The sequence below is a fragment of the Leiobunum rupestre genome, chromosome 6 (assembly GCF_980474605.1).
Source record: "Leiobunum rupestre chromosome 6, qqLeiRupe1.1.hap1, whole genome shotgun sequence".
NCBI lineage: Eukaryota > Metazoa > Arthropoda > Arachnida > Opiliones > Sclerosomatidae > Leiobunum > Leiobunum rupestre.
Genome location: NC_143389.1, coordinates 26384994 through 26400847, shown reverse-complemented (window position 1 = coordinate 26400847; position 15854 = coordinate 26384994). Strand labels below are relative to the sequence as shown.

At 35.5% G+C, this 15854-nt stretch overlaps 1 protein-coding gene across 2 annotated transcripts in view; it reads right to left on the bottom strand.

Annotated features, from left to right (window-relative positions):
* Window positions 1–15156, bottom strand: part of LOC149940521 (cytochrome P450 4c3-like) — a 33015-nt gene extending 17859 nt beyond the window's left edge. Inside the window, exons 1-7 of one of the 2 annotated variants that reach the window (XM_090177439.1) lie at window positions 14914–15156; window positions 7319–7431; window positions 4676–4761; window positions 4398–4591; window positions 4241–4310; window positions 3488–3614; window positions 3095–3247 (exon numbers count right to left, since the gene is read on the bottom strand). In XM_090177439.1, coding sequence (XP_090033565.1) covers window positions 3095–3247; window positions 3488–3614; window positions 4241–4310; window positions 4398–4591; window positions 4676–4761; window positions 7319–7431; window positions 14914–15094 — 924 coding nt within the window. In that variant the 5' untranslated portion in view covers window positions 15095–15156. The remainder of the gene's footprint in view (window positions 1–3094; window positions 3248–3487; window positions 3615–4240; window positions 4311–4397; window positions 4592–4675; window positions 4762–7318; window positions 7432–14913) is intronic. The other variant, XM_090177440.1, reaches the window with a different exon arrangement.
* Between the last annotated feature and the right edge of the window lie 698 nt (window positions 15157–15854).

The following is a 15854-nucleotide window of genomic DNA, read 5'->3' as shown; positions in this document are numbered from 1 at the left end:
AAATATTTTGAATCTGGTAATTTTTCTAACAATATTAAGTCAATTTGTGTAGCGGTTCCCATTTGTTTTTCTATGAAACCCTAAATTAACCACCTAATTTTGGCGGAACCGCAACTCATTGTTTTACTAATCTTAAAAGACTCTTGACACCAACTTTTAAGAACTGCTGGGTTAGTGTTTTGTTTCATAATGTGATCTCATACAAAAAACAGTTCAGCAGACAGTGGTGTAGAGAAAAACGAATTCTAGATTGCAATCTTAAAAGGATTTGAACAGCCAGAAGTATAAGTTCTGTTCCTCTATGGTTCTATAGTTATCTGAATTTCTACCGAATTAAATTGAAAAATTGACGTGATCTTTGATATTTAATGGATACTAAGCCAGCTTGTGCGTAATGCATTTATTGATAATGTCGGGATAATAAATATGTTGAAACGATTTCCAGCATCTTAATGCTCGAAGAGTAAGCTCCTTCCCCCTATAAAAAATCTAATCAGCCCGTTATGTCATTGGTTCCCTAAAACTGACGTCGTTCAACGTCATTGAAGCACACACCGGTGACGTTTTCCCTTCCCCCTCTCGTTTCGAGGGGAGCTAGACCTTGATGCCCACTCAACTTATAGTTATTCTCCTTAAGTATAAATACATAATAATAATAAATAATAATAATCAGCTAGGCTAATAATACTCGTTTTGAAATTTTTAATGTTTAGGCTTAGTTTCTCTTTAAGGTTTAATAGTCGCCAGCCACATTTCCCGCACGGTACTGATGGAGTCCCAAATAGGACGAAACCGGTCTACCGTTGGAATTTCTGGCTAATTTATTTAATTTAATTTAGTTTTTCACTCGAAGATCTATTTGGTCCGAGTTTCGCGTCTTTTGGTTTGCTCGAAGACCTATCGGTACGAGCTATTTGTAAGTTTTTAAATTGCTTTAAATTTCTTCAAATTTGTTTAGGATTAAGCTTTTTTCTCCCTTTTCATGATGGACTAATCTACTTATTCGCGAATTTTATCATCCTTAATAATAATCAGCTAGGCTAATAATAATAATAATAATCAGCTAGGCTAATAATAATAATAATAATCAGCTAGGCTAATAATAATAATAATAATCAGCTAGGCTAATAATAATAATAATAATCAGCTAGGCTAATAATTATAATAATAATCAGCTAGGCTAATAATAATAATAATAATCAGCTAGGCTAATAATAATAATAATAATCAGCTAGGCTAATAATAATAATAATAATCAGCTAGGCTAATAATAATAATAATAATCAGCTAGGCTAATAATAATAATAATAATCAGCTAGGCTAATAATAATAATAATAATCAGCTAGGCTAATAATAATAATAATAATCAGCTAGGCTAATAATAATAATAATAATAATCAGCTAGGCTAATAATAATAATAATAATCAGCTAGGCTAATAATAATAATCAGCTAGGCTAATAATTATAATAATCAGCTAGGCTAATAATTATAATAATCAGCTAGGCTAATAATTATAATGATTAGCTAGGCTAATAATAATAATAATCAGCTAGGCTAATAATAATAACAATCAGCTAGGCTAATAATAATAACAATCAGCTAGGCTAATAATAATAACAATCAGCTAGGCTAATAATAATAATCAGCTAGGCTAATAATAATAATAATCAACTAGGCTAATAATAATAATAATCAACTAGGCTAATAATAATAATAATCAGCTAGGCTAATAATAATAATAATCAGCTAGGCTAATAATAATAATAATCAGCTAGGCTAATAATAATAATAATCAGCTAGGCTAATAATAATAATAATAATCAGCTAGGCTAATAATAATAATAATAATCAGCTAGGCTAATAATAATAATAATAATCAGCTAGGCTAATAATAATAATAATAATCAGCTAGGCTAATAATAATAATAATAATCAGCTAGGCTAATAATAATAATAATAATCAGCTAGGCTAATAATAATAATAATAATAATCAGCTAGGCTAATAATAATAATAATCAGCTAGGCTAATAATAATAATAATAATCAGCTAGGCTAATAATAATAATAATAATCAGCTAGGCTAATAATAATAATAATAATAATCAGCTAGGCTAATAATAATAATAATAATCAGCTAGGCTAATAATAATAATAATAATCAGCTAGGCTAATAATAATAATAATCAGCTAGGCTAATAATAATAAAATTCAGCTAGGCTAATAATAATAATAATCAGCTAGGCTAATAATAATAATAATCAGCTAGGCTAATAATAATAATAATCAGCTAGGCTAATAATAATAATAATCAGCTAGGCTAATAATAATAATAATCAGCTAGGCTAATAATAATAATAATCAGCTAGGCTAATAATAATAATAATCAGCTAGGCTAATAATAATAATAATCAGCTAGGCTAATAAAAATTAATCAGCTAGGCTAATAAAAATTAATCAGCTAGGCTAATAACAATAATCAGATAGGCTAATAATAATCAGCGACTTTTAAAGCCATTAATTCAGGTGGCCGGGTTACAATGCGTAGGAGGGTGGTGGCTAGCCCTTCATGCCACGCGAGCCAACACTAACTATTAATAATAATCAGCTAGGCTAATACCGTTAACCTCAACAAGTTTTTGTGGAAGGGTAAACTGAAGGACTCGAGGGGAAAACCCCTTAAACAAGTGGGGAGAGAACGCGGAAGGAGTTGTTCCGAGTGTCAAAAGCTAGGATCGAACCCGGATCCTCTTGCTGAGAGGCGAAAGTGCTATCCACTCCGCCACCCCACTACAACATGGAAAAATGCAAACGTTATCACTGAATCAATTATGAAATGAGAAAAATAGTTTATTTTATAAAATAAAAAGTGGTCTTGCTAAACTTATTAAAATGTTATTCTTACGTCACAAGACTCAGTTTTATTAGTATATTCTTCCCACAAGCGATTTGCACGTGCGCTAGTAACATATATTACTCGCGACTGTATAGAGCGCGCTCGTCGACTTACGAAAGTAAGATACTGTGACGTAAGAGCGACAAAATCAAGAAAGCCACGTTACTTTATAAAAATAACTATTGAGAGCGTCTTACAGCAAACATGAAGGTGTTCACTTCTTCGAGGACATCGGTTTCAGTTAAAGTTGGATCTTGAATATGCTGGCGTATAAGGATGTCCAACAGCGGTCCTTTTTCTACCTCATCGAGTCCCTTGTTCATAATAAGTTGTTTCTTTTTGGAAATTACCTATGTACAAGAATTTCTCAGTTCAGTTACCAGAGATCCACCTAGCGACCAACGCGAGAAGCTCACTTAGCTATTGTATTTTCACCTGCTTTACGACGCTTAGTGTCGTAAAAAGGTTTTGTTGATGAAAATTCAGCAGTTAATGAACTTCTCACATTGGTTTATTTTAGAACAAAAACGTTACGAATCACGCGGCTATAGTGTTCGTTACGAATCACGCGACTAGTGTTCAGCACATACCTTCATTCCGTAGGCGTTAAGAAAGTCAACAGACTCTTTGTATGTTTTCCCCGTCGAAGTTCGCTTAAAGACGAATTCAGGCCATAGCCACGGCTTCTGAACACGGACCAGAAATGCTTTGGCTGCGCTGTGGAAATATTGAAATCGAACAGTTATAGCCAATAATAACGCGTCAAGAAAGATATTTATTCATATCCTAGTATTTCTTGATGCGAAGATACGAACTATTTATTGTGGAATAATTGACCACGAACTATTTAAGAGTAAAACACTTAAACTAGCTACAGCTTTTAAATTTTGTATCATCGATTCAAAATCTCGAAATGTAATAGAAAACCATCTAATTTAGCTTAAGTCGTGAGTTTATTCAGATATTAGCGTTCAATGAGCCTTTTCAATTTACACGAAGTCTCATAGTGGGCAACGCGATAAGCTTATAGACCGTTGTTTTTTGGTATGCTCAACAGACTTTTTAATAATAATAAATCGTCTGCTTAGCAAAATACAGTATTTTCTGTACTTCTCGTGTAAATTGAAAGGGTCAATTGTCCTACGTCAGCTAAATTACAGCGTTCTAAAGCAATTTATTACAGTAACTTTCACGCAATAGCGAAAATAAATTATCTCGGGAAAACGTATGACGTACACGTATCCGATAGCCGCCGTTCAAAGTTGCTTACTCTTATCGTGATGAGCCCTTAACTTACAATGCACCCATTCAATTTTTGCGTGTTTGCTTACTTACTTACTTACTCGGATAAAGCCGATTTAAATTTAATAACGTCGCTTTCTTGGGTACCTAGTTTCTGACCCATTACTGATTCTGAAATAAGATTTATTTTCAATGGGACGTTTCGATAATCATATTGTTTTTCCATAACATGCAGCGTGGATATTCCCTAGTACTCACCAGTAATAATATCAATCGTTAATTCGTTGACTAAACGTTTTATTTCCAGGGTATTTGTTTGTCGAAGCTCATTTTCCCATTTGTTTAAATGTTCCGAACAGCGGTGATCTATAATCGGTTGAAAGTGCGCTAATGTTCGAAAATTGAACGAAGGCGTAAGAAATTTTCTTCTGCTTTTCCACTTTTTGCCCCAACTGCGAAAAAGAAAATGAGCCCATCACTTTTAACCATGCGCCACTTGAAAACGAAGAAGCAAATTGTAATAAACATTTAACTACCTCGACAACAGCCCTTCTCTCAACCAATCGCTTAAGAATTTGTAGTCATCCGATTTATTCAACATCCTCGGATGGTTCATAAGGGCCTACGCGAATACGCAAAGTATAATTTTATTATTTTTGCAAAAAAATAGTTTTAACACATTTTAAAAGTATGTTAGCGATCTAGCCCCAAGTTATCTTATATCAATATTTATTTTTGCCTCGAGGTCTACAGGGCGTTTCAAAAAGTTATGCAAAAATTTTAAGGAGTTGTAGGGGGGTGAGTTGAGAAGTATGCCGGTTTTTTTCCCATTTTCCTACGATGAATTAAAAGAGCGCCAGAGAGCTTCAAAGTGTGGCCAACAAGCACAAAACCAAGCAGCAGGGGAAGGCGAATATTAAGGTTTGTTTAAAAAGGACTTTGTAAACAAATCGAGGTAACCAGCGTAAAAAGGTAACGTTAACAGTATTTTAAGTCCCTGCTGATTGGTTTTTCGCTTGTTGCAGCCTACTTCCAGGGGCTAGTAGGCCACACTTGGAAGCTCTCTGGCGCTCTTTCAACTCATCGTAGGAAAATGGGAAAAAACAGGCATACTTCTCAACTCACCCGCTACAACTCCTTAAAATTTTTACATAACCTTTTGAAACACACTGTAGATAAAACATACAAGGTAGAGTTGACCCACAGGTTACGAACACTACCGGCAAGTCACCTTAAATTAAATTATGACATGTTTACGTAGATAGAGCTAGCAGCTCTGCAAGCGGATATAATTTATCTTTCGATAATAGAGATATTTCAATTGTATAGGGGTCTACGTCACCAGTGCTTTTTCGTATTGAGAAACCCGCACAAAATGGCAACCATTACACTGCCAAAGCTAGGGAAAGCAGACGACGTGAAATATCTCTATAGTCGGGTTAACTAGCGATTACGACGCATTGCATTGTGGAGAGGTAGATGCAAAAGCTCGTACACGAGTAATTTGTTTTAAGACAAAGGACACTACAAACGCTTTCTTAGAGGTCCTTTAAATCAAGGTACTCTGCGAGGCGCAGTGATCAAATCAGAAAGGTAGTTAATAATAATAATAATAATAATAATAATAATAATAATAATAATAATAATAATAATAATAATCAGGTAAACTAATACCAAGGCACGTTACGCCAAATGATCTAGCAACTTTTAATGTCCTAAATTAAGGTGGCCGGGTTTAATTGCGTTAACCTCTAAAAGTTTTTATGGAAAGGGGAAACCAAAGAACTCAGGAGAAAACGCCTTTAGAGAGTATGGGGAGAGCTTGCAAACTACGCAGGAGCTATTCCGACTTTTCACCACAAGCTTGATTCGAACCCAGCTCTTCTCGCTGCGAAACGGAAACGCTAACCACCCCGCCTTCCCACCTTTGTGGCACTTGCAAGACATTTAGTAAAAAAGGGGTCATCTGGGATGTCTACCGTGTCCAGCATTTTGTACAGGTAACGAAGAGCAGCGAATGGATATTTTCACTCCTAGGTGTTAGATTAGTTTTGTCAACGATAAATTTTGTACGACATCGAAAATAAAAAATATCCTTGGTTCGATGAAAACAGAGCCACGTTCCACAGAAACGCACCTCTTGAAAAATTAACAAATTGGTCAAGCTAAAATTAACATTCAGTCCTCTCTGAAGATTATGTTGAACACAGGAGATTCTTTTCATTCAGTTACTATGGAAACCGCTTTCACTTATCAGTATGCATTCAAAGAATCTCTTTTCATATATCAATTAAAAGGTAGTTTAATATTATTTTGTAAAACATTATCAGATTTCCCGATTTTATGAACAGCAGCATTTCATATTATCCACAATTTTGTTAAGTTAACTTTTATTAGAAGTGACTTGCATAATAAACAATTGCTCTACCAAGGAAAAAAATAACGCTCCGGTACGTATGATGTATTATTTGCGGATTCGCAGGAAGACAAAATTGCGATCTGATTGAAATTCGAGAATGACGTTAACGTAACACTTAATTATAGAAAGTGGGGTTCTCTCCTATTAATAAATAATATATTTCAGCTAATTGGTAGATAATTAAATGATTTGTAAATAAAATGCTCTAACGTAATCAAACAAATTAAGTATTTAAGCAATTCTTCAACTAAGGTGTTATACGACGTTTGAAATTCAAATATCAATTGGTCTTTGTTTAAGAAAAATGCAAAAAAAGTTCGAAATATTTTTGAAGGATAATAATGTTTCTATCGAACCAACGAAAATGTTTAAGTTCGCGGTGACGCTCTCATTGGCAAAATTGTTAGGGCACCTTGGGTGAAAAATAATTTCGATAATTAAGTAAACAGTGCCCCTGGCCACTATTTACCTATCATACAATTTGATGATTCAAACGAATATTGTTTTGGAACGCCCTTGATAATAAAGCAAAATTTCAGAAAAAAAGCTTCTACTTGCATTGGTTCCCCTAAAAACAATCAATTGTAGAGGAAAATTGGAAAATAAGCGATTATAGAGGGGTTAAGTGTAACACAATAAAATAACGTCTTCACTTCTACAAGTTTCACACGCTCTATAGGGCTTAACCTGTATAATTTGATCATAGAAATGTTTTAGTCTTAGGACGAAAAATGCGCAAAACATAAGAAAATAAACTTACGTTAACGGATTTGAAGTCAAAAAGAATGACGATCGGTTGAAATAATATCCAAACAACTACCATTCCTTCTTTTCGATAAAGATGGCATAAACCGTCATAAATTTGTACAAACACTGCGTAAAACAAATAAACATTACGAAGCCAACGTCAGTATATTCCTTCAGAGATTTCTTAACTTAAAAATCAGCTAATACACATTCTACCAATTGAATAACATCGTAGTATAAGTTTCACATCGAATTTACTTAGCTATTTGCACTCGGTATTTTGACATTTGGACACATACTTTTAGACGCCTGTGACATTTAACACTGAAAATTCAGTTTATCTTTCGATAGCTGATTTCTGTTGCAAGGCTCCCCCTTCAACTCCCGCCGGGGAGACCCCGGCCCCCATTCTCATAAACAACATTGGGCCGCTGCAGTGCCCCCCCCTAAATGAGTTCTTCCGATTTGCACTATCTCGTTAATAACGTGGTGAGAATTAGATGCAGGATATTGATTGATGTAGCATTTACAATGATTGGCCCAACAATTTACAAAACAATTACTCTTAAGCCGATCAAACTAACTCCTTGCCGCCCCTCGGTAGGTATGCTTGTGGAAGCTACTCAATACAGTCGAAGCGCACCCTACCAAACAAGAGGGGTTACACTCCCTTTAAGGCGGAACCCAGCCAACGTTTAGTGCGGGAGTCTGACACTAGAGCGAGGGGCAGGTCACTTCCATTTTGGGTGCGTCTTAATCATGGTAAAATGATTTAATCCATCTAATCGCGACGTAATCCATCTAATCGCGACGTAATCCATCTAATCGCGACGTAATCCATCTAATCGCGACGTAATCCATCTAATCGCGACGTAATCCATCTAATCGCGACGTAATCCATCTAATCGCGACGTAATCCATCTAATCGCGACGTAATCCATCTAATCGCGACGTAATCCATCTAATCGCGACGTAATCCATCTAATCGCGACGTAATCCATCTAATCGCGACGTAATCCATCTAATCGCGACGTAATCCATCTAATCGCGACGTAATCCATCTAATCGCGACGTAATCCATCTAATCGCGACGTAATCCATCTAATCGCGACGTAATCCATCTAATCGCGACGTAATCCATCTAATCGCGACGTAATCCATCTAATCGCGACGTAATCCATCTAATCGCGACGTAATCCATCTAATCGCGACGTAATCCATCTAATCGCGACGTAATCCATCTAATCGCGACGTAATCCATCTAATCGCGACGTAATCCATCTAATCGCGACGTAATCCATCTAATCGCGACGTAATCCATCTAATCGCGACGTAATCCATCTAATCGCGACGTAATCCATCTAATCGCGACGTAATCCATCTAATCGCGACGTAATCCATCTAATCGCGACGTAATCCATCTAATCGCGACGTAATCCATCTAATCGCGACGTAATCCATCTAATCGCGACGTAATCCATCTAATCGCGACGTAATCCATCTAATCGCGATTTAATCCATCTAATCGCGATTTAATCAATCTAAACAAAATTTAATCAATCTAAACAAAATTTAATCAATCTAAACAAAATTTAATCAATCTAAACAAAATTTAATCAATCTAATCAAAATTTAATCAATCTAATCACCATTTAATCAATCTAATCACCATTTAATCAATCTTATCAAAATTTAATCAATCTAATCACCATTTAATCAATCTAATCACCATTTAATCAATCTAATCACCATTTAATCAATCTAATCACCATTTAAACGAGATTTTATCATTCTAATCGTGATATAATCTTTTTATTCAGGATTTATTCATCTTAATCAGATTTAATATTAATTTTTAATATTGATGCAAGAATGTATTTATTTATATTCAGGGAGAATGAATATGTCGAGATTATTTTTAGCGTTTCTCCAATTCCACCCGTTGGGACCCCTGGTATGCTCCTCCGCTTTAATAAAATCAAATAATACTGCAATCTCATTGGTTCTTAAAAATTACGTTTTTCGACGCGATTAACGCTGCTGCGAGGACGCAAAAAATTAGACCGCCTCCTTTTTGACTCCCCCCGCCTAGCGTGACGGGGTTAGGGCCTCAACGTGTCCGTCGATAGTCTCGACATATTCATTCTCCCTGAGTATAAATAAATAAATTCTTGATTGATGGTTATATCGCAATTGAGTTTGATTGAAATGATTCAAAAAATAACATCACATTTTATTCAAAACATCCGAAAACTACACAGGTTTGTAATGGAAAGGTGGGGTGGCGGAGTGGTTAGCACTTTCGCCTCGCAGCAAGAGGAGCCGGGTTCGATCCCAGCTTGTGGCACTGGGTGAAAACTCGGAACAACTCCTTCTGCATTGAGTTTGCAAGTTCTCTCCCCACTGGTTTAAGGTGTTTTCCCCCGAGTTCATCGGTTTCCCCTTCCATAAAAACTTGTGTAGGTTAACGGTAATAGTTAGTGTAGGGAGCTGTTGGCTCGAGCGCGTGGCATGCTGGGCTTGCCGCCACCCTCCTACGCATTGTAACCCGGCCACCTGAATTAAGGGCTTCAAAAGTCGCATGATGACTTAGGCCTAAGGTGGTGCCTTGGGTATTAGCCTAGCTGATTATTATTAAATACTTTTTTTTCAAATTAAATTATTCTTATCCGCTCGTTCTAATCACGCACAATTATAATCATTCCAATTACCAATATAATCATTCTAATTCCCGTTCTAATTTCTAATCGCGATTTAATCATTAAATCATGATTAAGTCAGATTTAATCATTAAATCATGATTAAGTCAGATTTAATCATTAAATCATGATTAAGTCAGATTTAATCATTAAATCATGATTAAGTCAGATTTAATCATTAAATCATGATTAAGTCAGATTTAATCATTAAATCATGATTAAGTCAGATTTAATCATTAAATCATGATTAAGTCAGATTTAATCATTAAATCATGATTAAGTCAGATTTAATCATTAAATCATGATTAAGTCAGATTTAATCATTAAATCATGATTAAGTCAGATTTAATCATTAAATCATGATTAAGTCAGATTTAATCATTAAATCATGATTAAGTCAGATTTAATCATTAAATCATGATTAAGTCAGATTTAATCATTAAATCATGATTAAGTCAGATTTAATCATTAAATCATGATTAAGTCAGATTTAATCATTAAATCATGATTAAGTCAGATTTAATCATTAAATCATGATTAAGTCAGATTTAATCATTAAATCATGATTAAGTCAGATTTAATCATTAAATCATGACCTGCCCCTCGCACTAGAGGTAAGATCTCACTCAGCTTCGAGCTGTATTTCCGTCAAACTCCGTTAACATTTGAGACGGCCATAAAAAACGATGAGATTAAACATCGATAACAAAGCTATCGAGTAAGACTGTGGTGAAAAGAAAAACTAATTAAATTTCAAAGATTGTTAAATATGTAATCGATGTACAATTCTGCCAAGAGTAGTAGTTCGCAAATCGCAATAGGTTATCCGACAACTCCAAAGATTTTTCAATAGGCGCTTAAATAAAACAACTTCCCAGAAATTGCCAAGAAGTAATATTTCCGACCGCCAGGACTCATAAGATACTATTTATATAGTGCTTGTTGAAATATTAGAAAGCTGGAAACTTTCTCGAACGTAACATCGGTTTTTTGCTAAGCCTTAACATGCCAAAAAAGTTACCTGGTTAAAAGGAAACACTTGTTGCATACCGTACTGCAAAAGTAATATGTTTAATTCTAAAGGAATGAGTTTTCATCTTTTTCCAAAAGATAATTTTATACGAAATGAATTAACTCTGCCTCCATGACAAGCTATTAAATTGCCCGGTATTATAAAAATATTACATATAATTTTAATTATTTATACCATAAGAGGATGATAATAATAATAATTATATCTTCTTATACTTAGTTTTAGTAACATTATATATTTTACCTTAAAATATATTATCGAAAATTAACATTAGTATGTTCCTTATACACGTGAGCCGACGCGTTTCTTATCTGACGCAAAATTCTCATGTGGGCAAAAACGCGTCTCCAATTGGCTTAAATAAGACTTTTTGGCTAGCCATTCTAACCGTTTAAGTTTTAACCGACCGACCGGAAATAGCTCCTTCCCAGATGAATTTGGAGAGGGGAGTAAAAACCGAGTATCTTTTATTGAAGCGTCCATTGTATCGCAATCAGATAAATCCATTTTTGTAACCACCTGCAGAAAACAGATAGCTGGTTCACGGTAATCTGAATGAACAGATAAATTAATTCGTTTTCTTTAACCGAATTTATGATCCGTTTCTTATTCGAGATATCAAACTATAAAATACTTTTACTGTTTTTAATGCTTTTTATCAATAGTAGCTTTGGTATAAAATGATTTAGAAGGCGTATCTCAATTCAAAGCCATTAATGAAAGATTTTCTGACGTATTCCGTTTCCCTACCAGTGTTCACCGAGCTTTTCCTTGTACTAATAAATGACGCGCGCCATGAAAATAATATTGTTACGTAGGTAGAAGGACCACTCAGGAGTTTGGGTTAAAATACTTTTATTAAAAACTCTATGCAAAGAAATACAGATCTCGGTCGCGAAAGGAACGGATGGTCGCGGAATAAAACGCGGAGGTTGCGGCTCGGGCTAGCTTTTTCAGCTGGCGACCTTGTCGATTCTTCTCTGGGGCTTCGCTTTTTCAGCTGGCGACCTTGTCGATTCTTCTCTGGGGCTTCGCTTTTTCAGCGTTTGTCCACCAGAGAAGGTCACGAACGAAGATCCCATAACTGGACGCGAGGGCCCCTTTTAAGGGCGGCGAAAACGACCGGAGCGCCTCTCTTCCCACCTAGCGGTAGCTTCGGTTGGACCAAGTATTTCGGGAGGGTTACTGGTTTTGCTGTTTCCGTCACTTAACGCGACAATATCATGTACCCATGGAACGATCTACTATGATCAACACAAGATGCTGGACAAAGAGCTTTGCATAAGAACAATGGACCGCAAATAGCCGACTACGGCAACGGATGAGGGGGACGATATCATTTGACAGAACAACGGAGCAGAAAAGAAAAACGAACGCAAAATGTCTTACGAACGACGCTTTATAAACAGGAAGGGCAATAAAATATTCTTGAAAAATTACATAAGGTCAATAGTTTTCGGGAGTAAATTATACGTTTTGCGGGTCTCTAGCGGCCGAGATGTGGAGTTAAATAATAGACAGGTTAAGCTAAAAGCTATCCGCAGAGAGTCATTCTGGAAAAAAAGAGCCTGAACTGAGACTACTTAAAAAGCTGGAGTGAGGAAAAAATAAAAATTGCTTAGAAACACGTTGCTGAGTCCAACTATATATCGATTTATGTAGCAAGAATTGCTATGCTACTATAAGTTCATAGTATTACGATGTCCAACAGTTCGCGAAATGCTTTAAAATTAATACCAGCACCCCTTAGGGCAGATATTGTCAATTTAATACGTTTATAAAAGGAAAAAGATCAAAGGCTCTCAAATAATGTCTATAACATGATTTTCCGACGATTAGTTTAATTCGGGTACCATCTGCCAACTTGAAGACGTCATAACCAGAAATGCTAAACTAAAAATAGCAGAAATAATATAGTATCGCATTCGAAGTCTCAGCTCACTTATTGCTTGACCAATCGGAACGATCGAGCGCCCAGAAAACTATCAAAATATATCAATTTGGGCAATCAGAGCTCCAGAAAATTGGGCATTTTATTTACCCATAGTCGTTTGGGAAAGAAATGTAACTGTTCCATTAATCGATATGGCGCGCCTTGTATTAGCATGTGTTTCGACGAACGGGGTCACATAGCCATTGTTTAGTATATTTTTACTGTTTATTGAATTAACACCAAAACAGTATTATTTTGGCAGCGTTTCAACATAGTTATGTTTACTAATTTCTTTTAATTGGGTGCTTGCTTGTAGCGTCGTAGGTATACGCACGGCCAACTATGATCACGCGCTGTTCGCGCTACAGCGGTCAACACATTCGTCGAAATTCCGCGAGCAAGGATTTTCCCCCTATAAACTGTACTATAACGTGTAGGAGTTCAGCGCCACGCTCGGTTTTTATATTGACTTCAATGTAAAAACTATTCTAAAAATAATAATCCGCTTGGGGCGCTCACGTCATACACATCTTTTGCTCATAGTTTAACACAGAAACGTCAACGAATGAGATGGCCGCTGTAGCGCGAGATATCAAAGTTGGCCGTGGTATACGTCATAGCTTGAAACGGCCGCCATGACATTAATTTGATGTCACAGATCACGAGGGCAAAACGTCACACGATCTTGCGAAATAACCACATGACCACCATTTGCGTCTTAATGTCATGGCCGACCTATACGCGTTACTATGGAAACCAGTAGCGGCGCCAGGATTTTTGGGGAGGTAGGCCAACCATTTGGAGGCCCCACCAAAATTATGGAACCCCCTCCACCACAATTTTTTCAAATCCGTCCACGTGGATTATTTATTTATTTATTTATTTATTTATTTTGAAGCAAGTGGTGATATTTTTGGGTAAAATGGGTACACGACGAAAAAAGTAGAGTTAATTATGAATTTAAACATTACTAAAAACTGAGTGTGTGTTGATCCTTTTTTGTGTACCGATAACACTAAACAAATGAGTGGTTATTTACTTATTTCAACCACTGAATTCCAGTCTATCAATTTACATTCATTCCTTCGGTACTTCGCATGTACATCCCTTACATTAGAACTTACAACTTTACGAAAATGAATGTACGTAGGTACATTAAGTAAAGTAAGTTTAAGAACCATTAACTTGTAAAGATAAAATTAAAGATACAATTTCGATATAGAAAAGTTACTCGTACCTTTGAAAGGAATAAAAACAGCAGTGTCGTTAAGCCAATCACTCGCATTGAATATTGGAAAATTAATAAATAAATAAATTATTTTTCAAACAAATTACAGAATTTTTTTATATTACATAATTTGGAGGCCCCTTAAGACGACTTTTGGAGGCCCCTACCAAAATTTCAAGTAGGCCCTGGCCTACCCCGGCCTATTGCTGGAGCCGCTACTAATGGAAACGAACGCCAGCCACACTCACGAGCAAGCTACGAATAGGGAAACTATGTCGCCGAGAAATTTTACCCGCTGGTGTAGCTTCAGGCGAAGTTCTTCCATTTTGCGTGATCAATGCGTTTTTTTAATACATACAATAATTTATTCGTATTATACAAAAGTATCGTACTACGACTCCCAATCTTTGACAATTAAAAGATATTTTACGAGTAAGGGAATACATTTTTAATAATAATTCTATGTCAATAGAAGCTTTATAGATATACTTATTTGGAAAATTAACATTTAAATCGAAAAATGAGCGCAAAATTCAATGTCATATTCGAAATCACTAACCCGAAGGTGGATTCCGAAAATTGTAACGTAAAAACAATCACGAGGGGATCGTCTTCCAAATTTTTTAAAACCCAGTTTCTTTTTTCTAGCCCTAATATGATAACTATGACGTAATTTTCCGTTATCGCGAAATCCTTACAGGAAATCGAAACTTACTTGTGTAAGGCTTAACGTGCGGTCCAGGAGTGTCACCAAAAAACGGGTGTATCTTCGAATTCGGTAACTTTTTAATTTTCTTTACAAATATCCAGTATTGAAAGATTCGACGGATAACGTAGCTGAGAACCGCAAATACGATGGACGCCAATATTAAATGTTTGTAAAGAAACACATTCATGATTATATTATTTTCTATAGATAAAAATGAAGCGTAGTAGTCGCAGTCGGATTACACAATGAAAGCCGGGATAAATTTCTGTAATAACAATTTCGCGAAGGTCGTTCGAAACCAGTTTCCGTCACTGGGTACGGCTGACCTAACACAATACTGTGTTTTTTAGCGTGTAGTTTATTTAAGGCAAGGATTTTGCAAGAAATACGCGCATTATTATTCAATTAATCAGTTCCCTAGGCTGATGCTTTCGCTTTCGATTTAAGAACGGCGAATGGTCTTAAAAAATCGATAAAAACATCGAGGACTTACAAACTTGTAGCTTTAAATTGTTTTTTGGTTAAAAACCGATCTAAAACCACCAAAAAATAATAATAATTTTTTGATAAGGCTGAGAGAGGCCTCAAATGATAGGTACTAATTTTTTTATTACGGCATAAATAATTGTGATAGTAAATTTTAAGTTTATCATCCGAATTTCTAAGAAATAACCAAATTTCGAGTAAATGTTATTTTTTTTAATATGATCGACCTAAAAAACTTGAAATACTCTTCAAGAACCATTCAACTGAACCGTAAATAATTTAATGTACTATTAAAACTCAATAGTACTTAAAATATCGGTTCCGTTAAACATTATTTAAAGTATTTTTAGTTGTTTTGTTTGACTCTGATACTCCTTTGTATGTTAGCACGACATCAACATATTTTCAACCTCGACTTGACCAGTGGCGTAGCTAGGATTTTGGTTCGGGGGGGGGGGGGG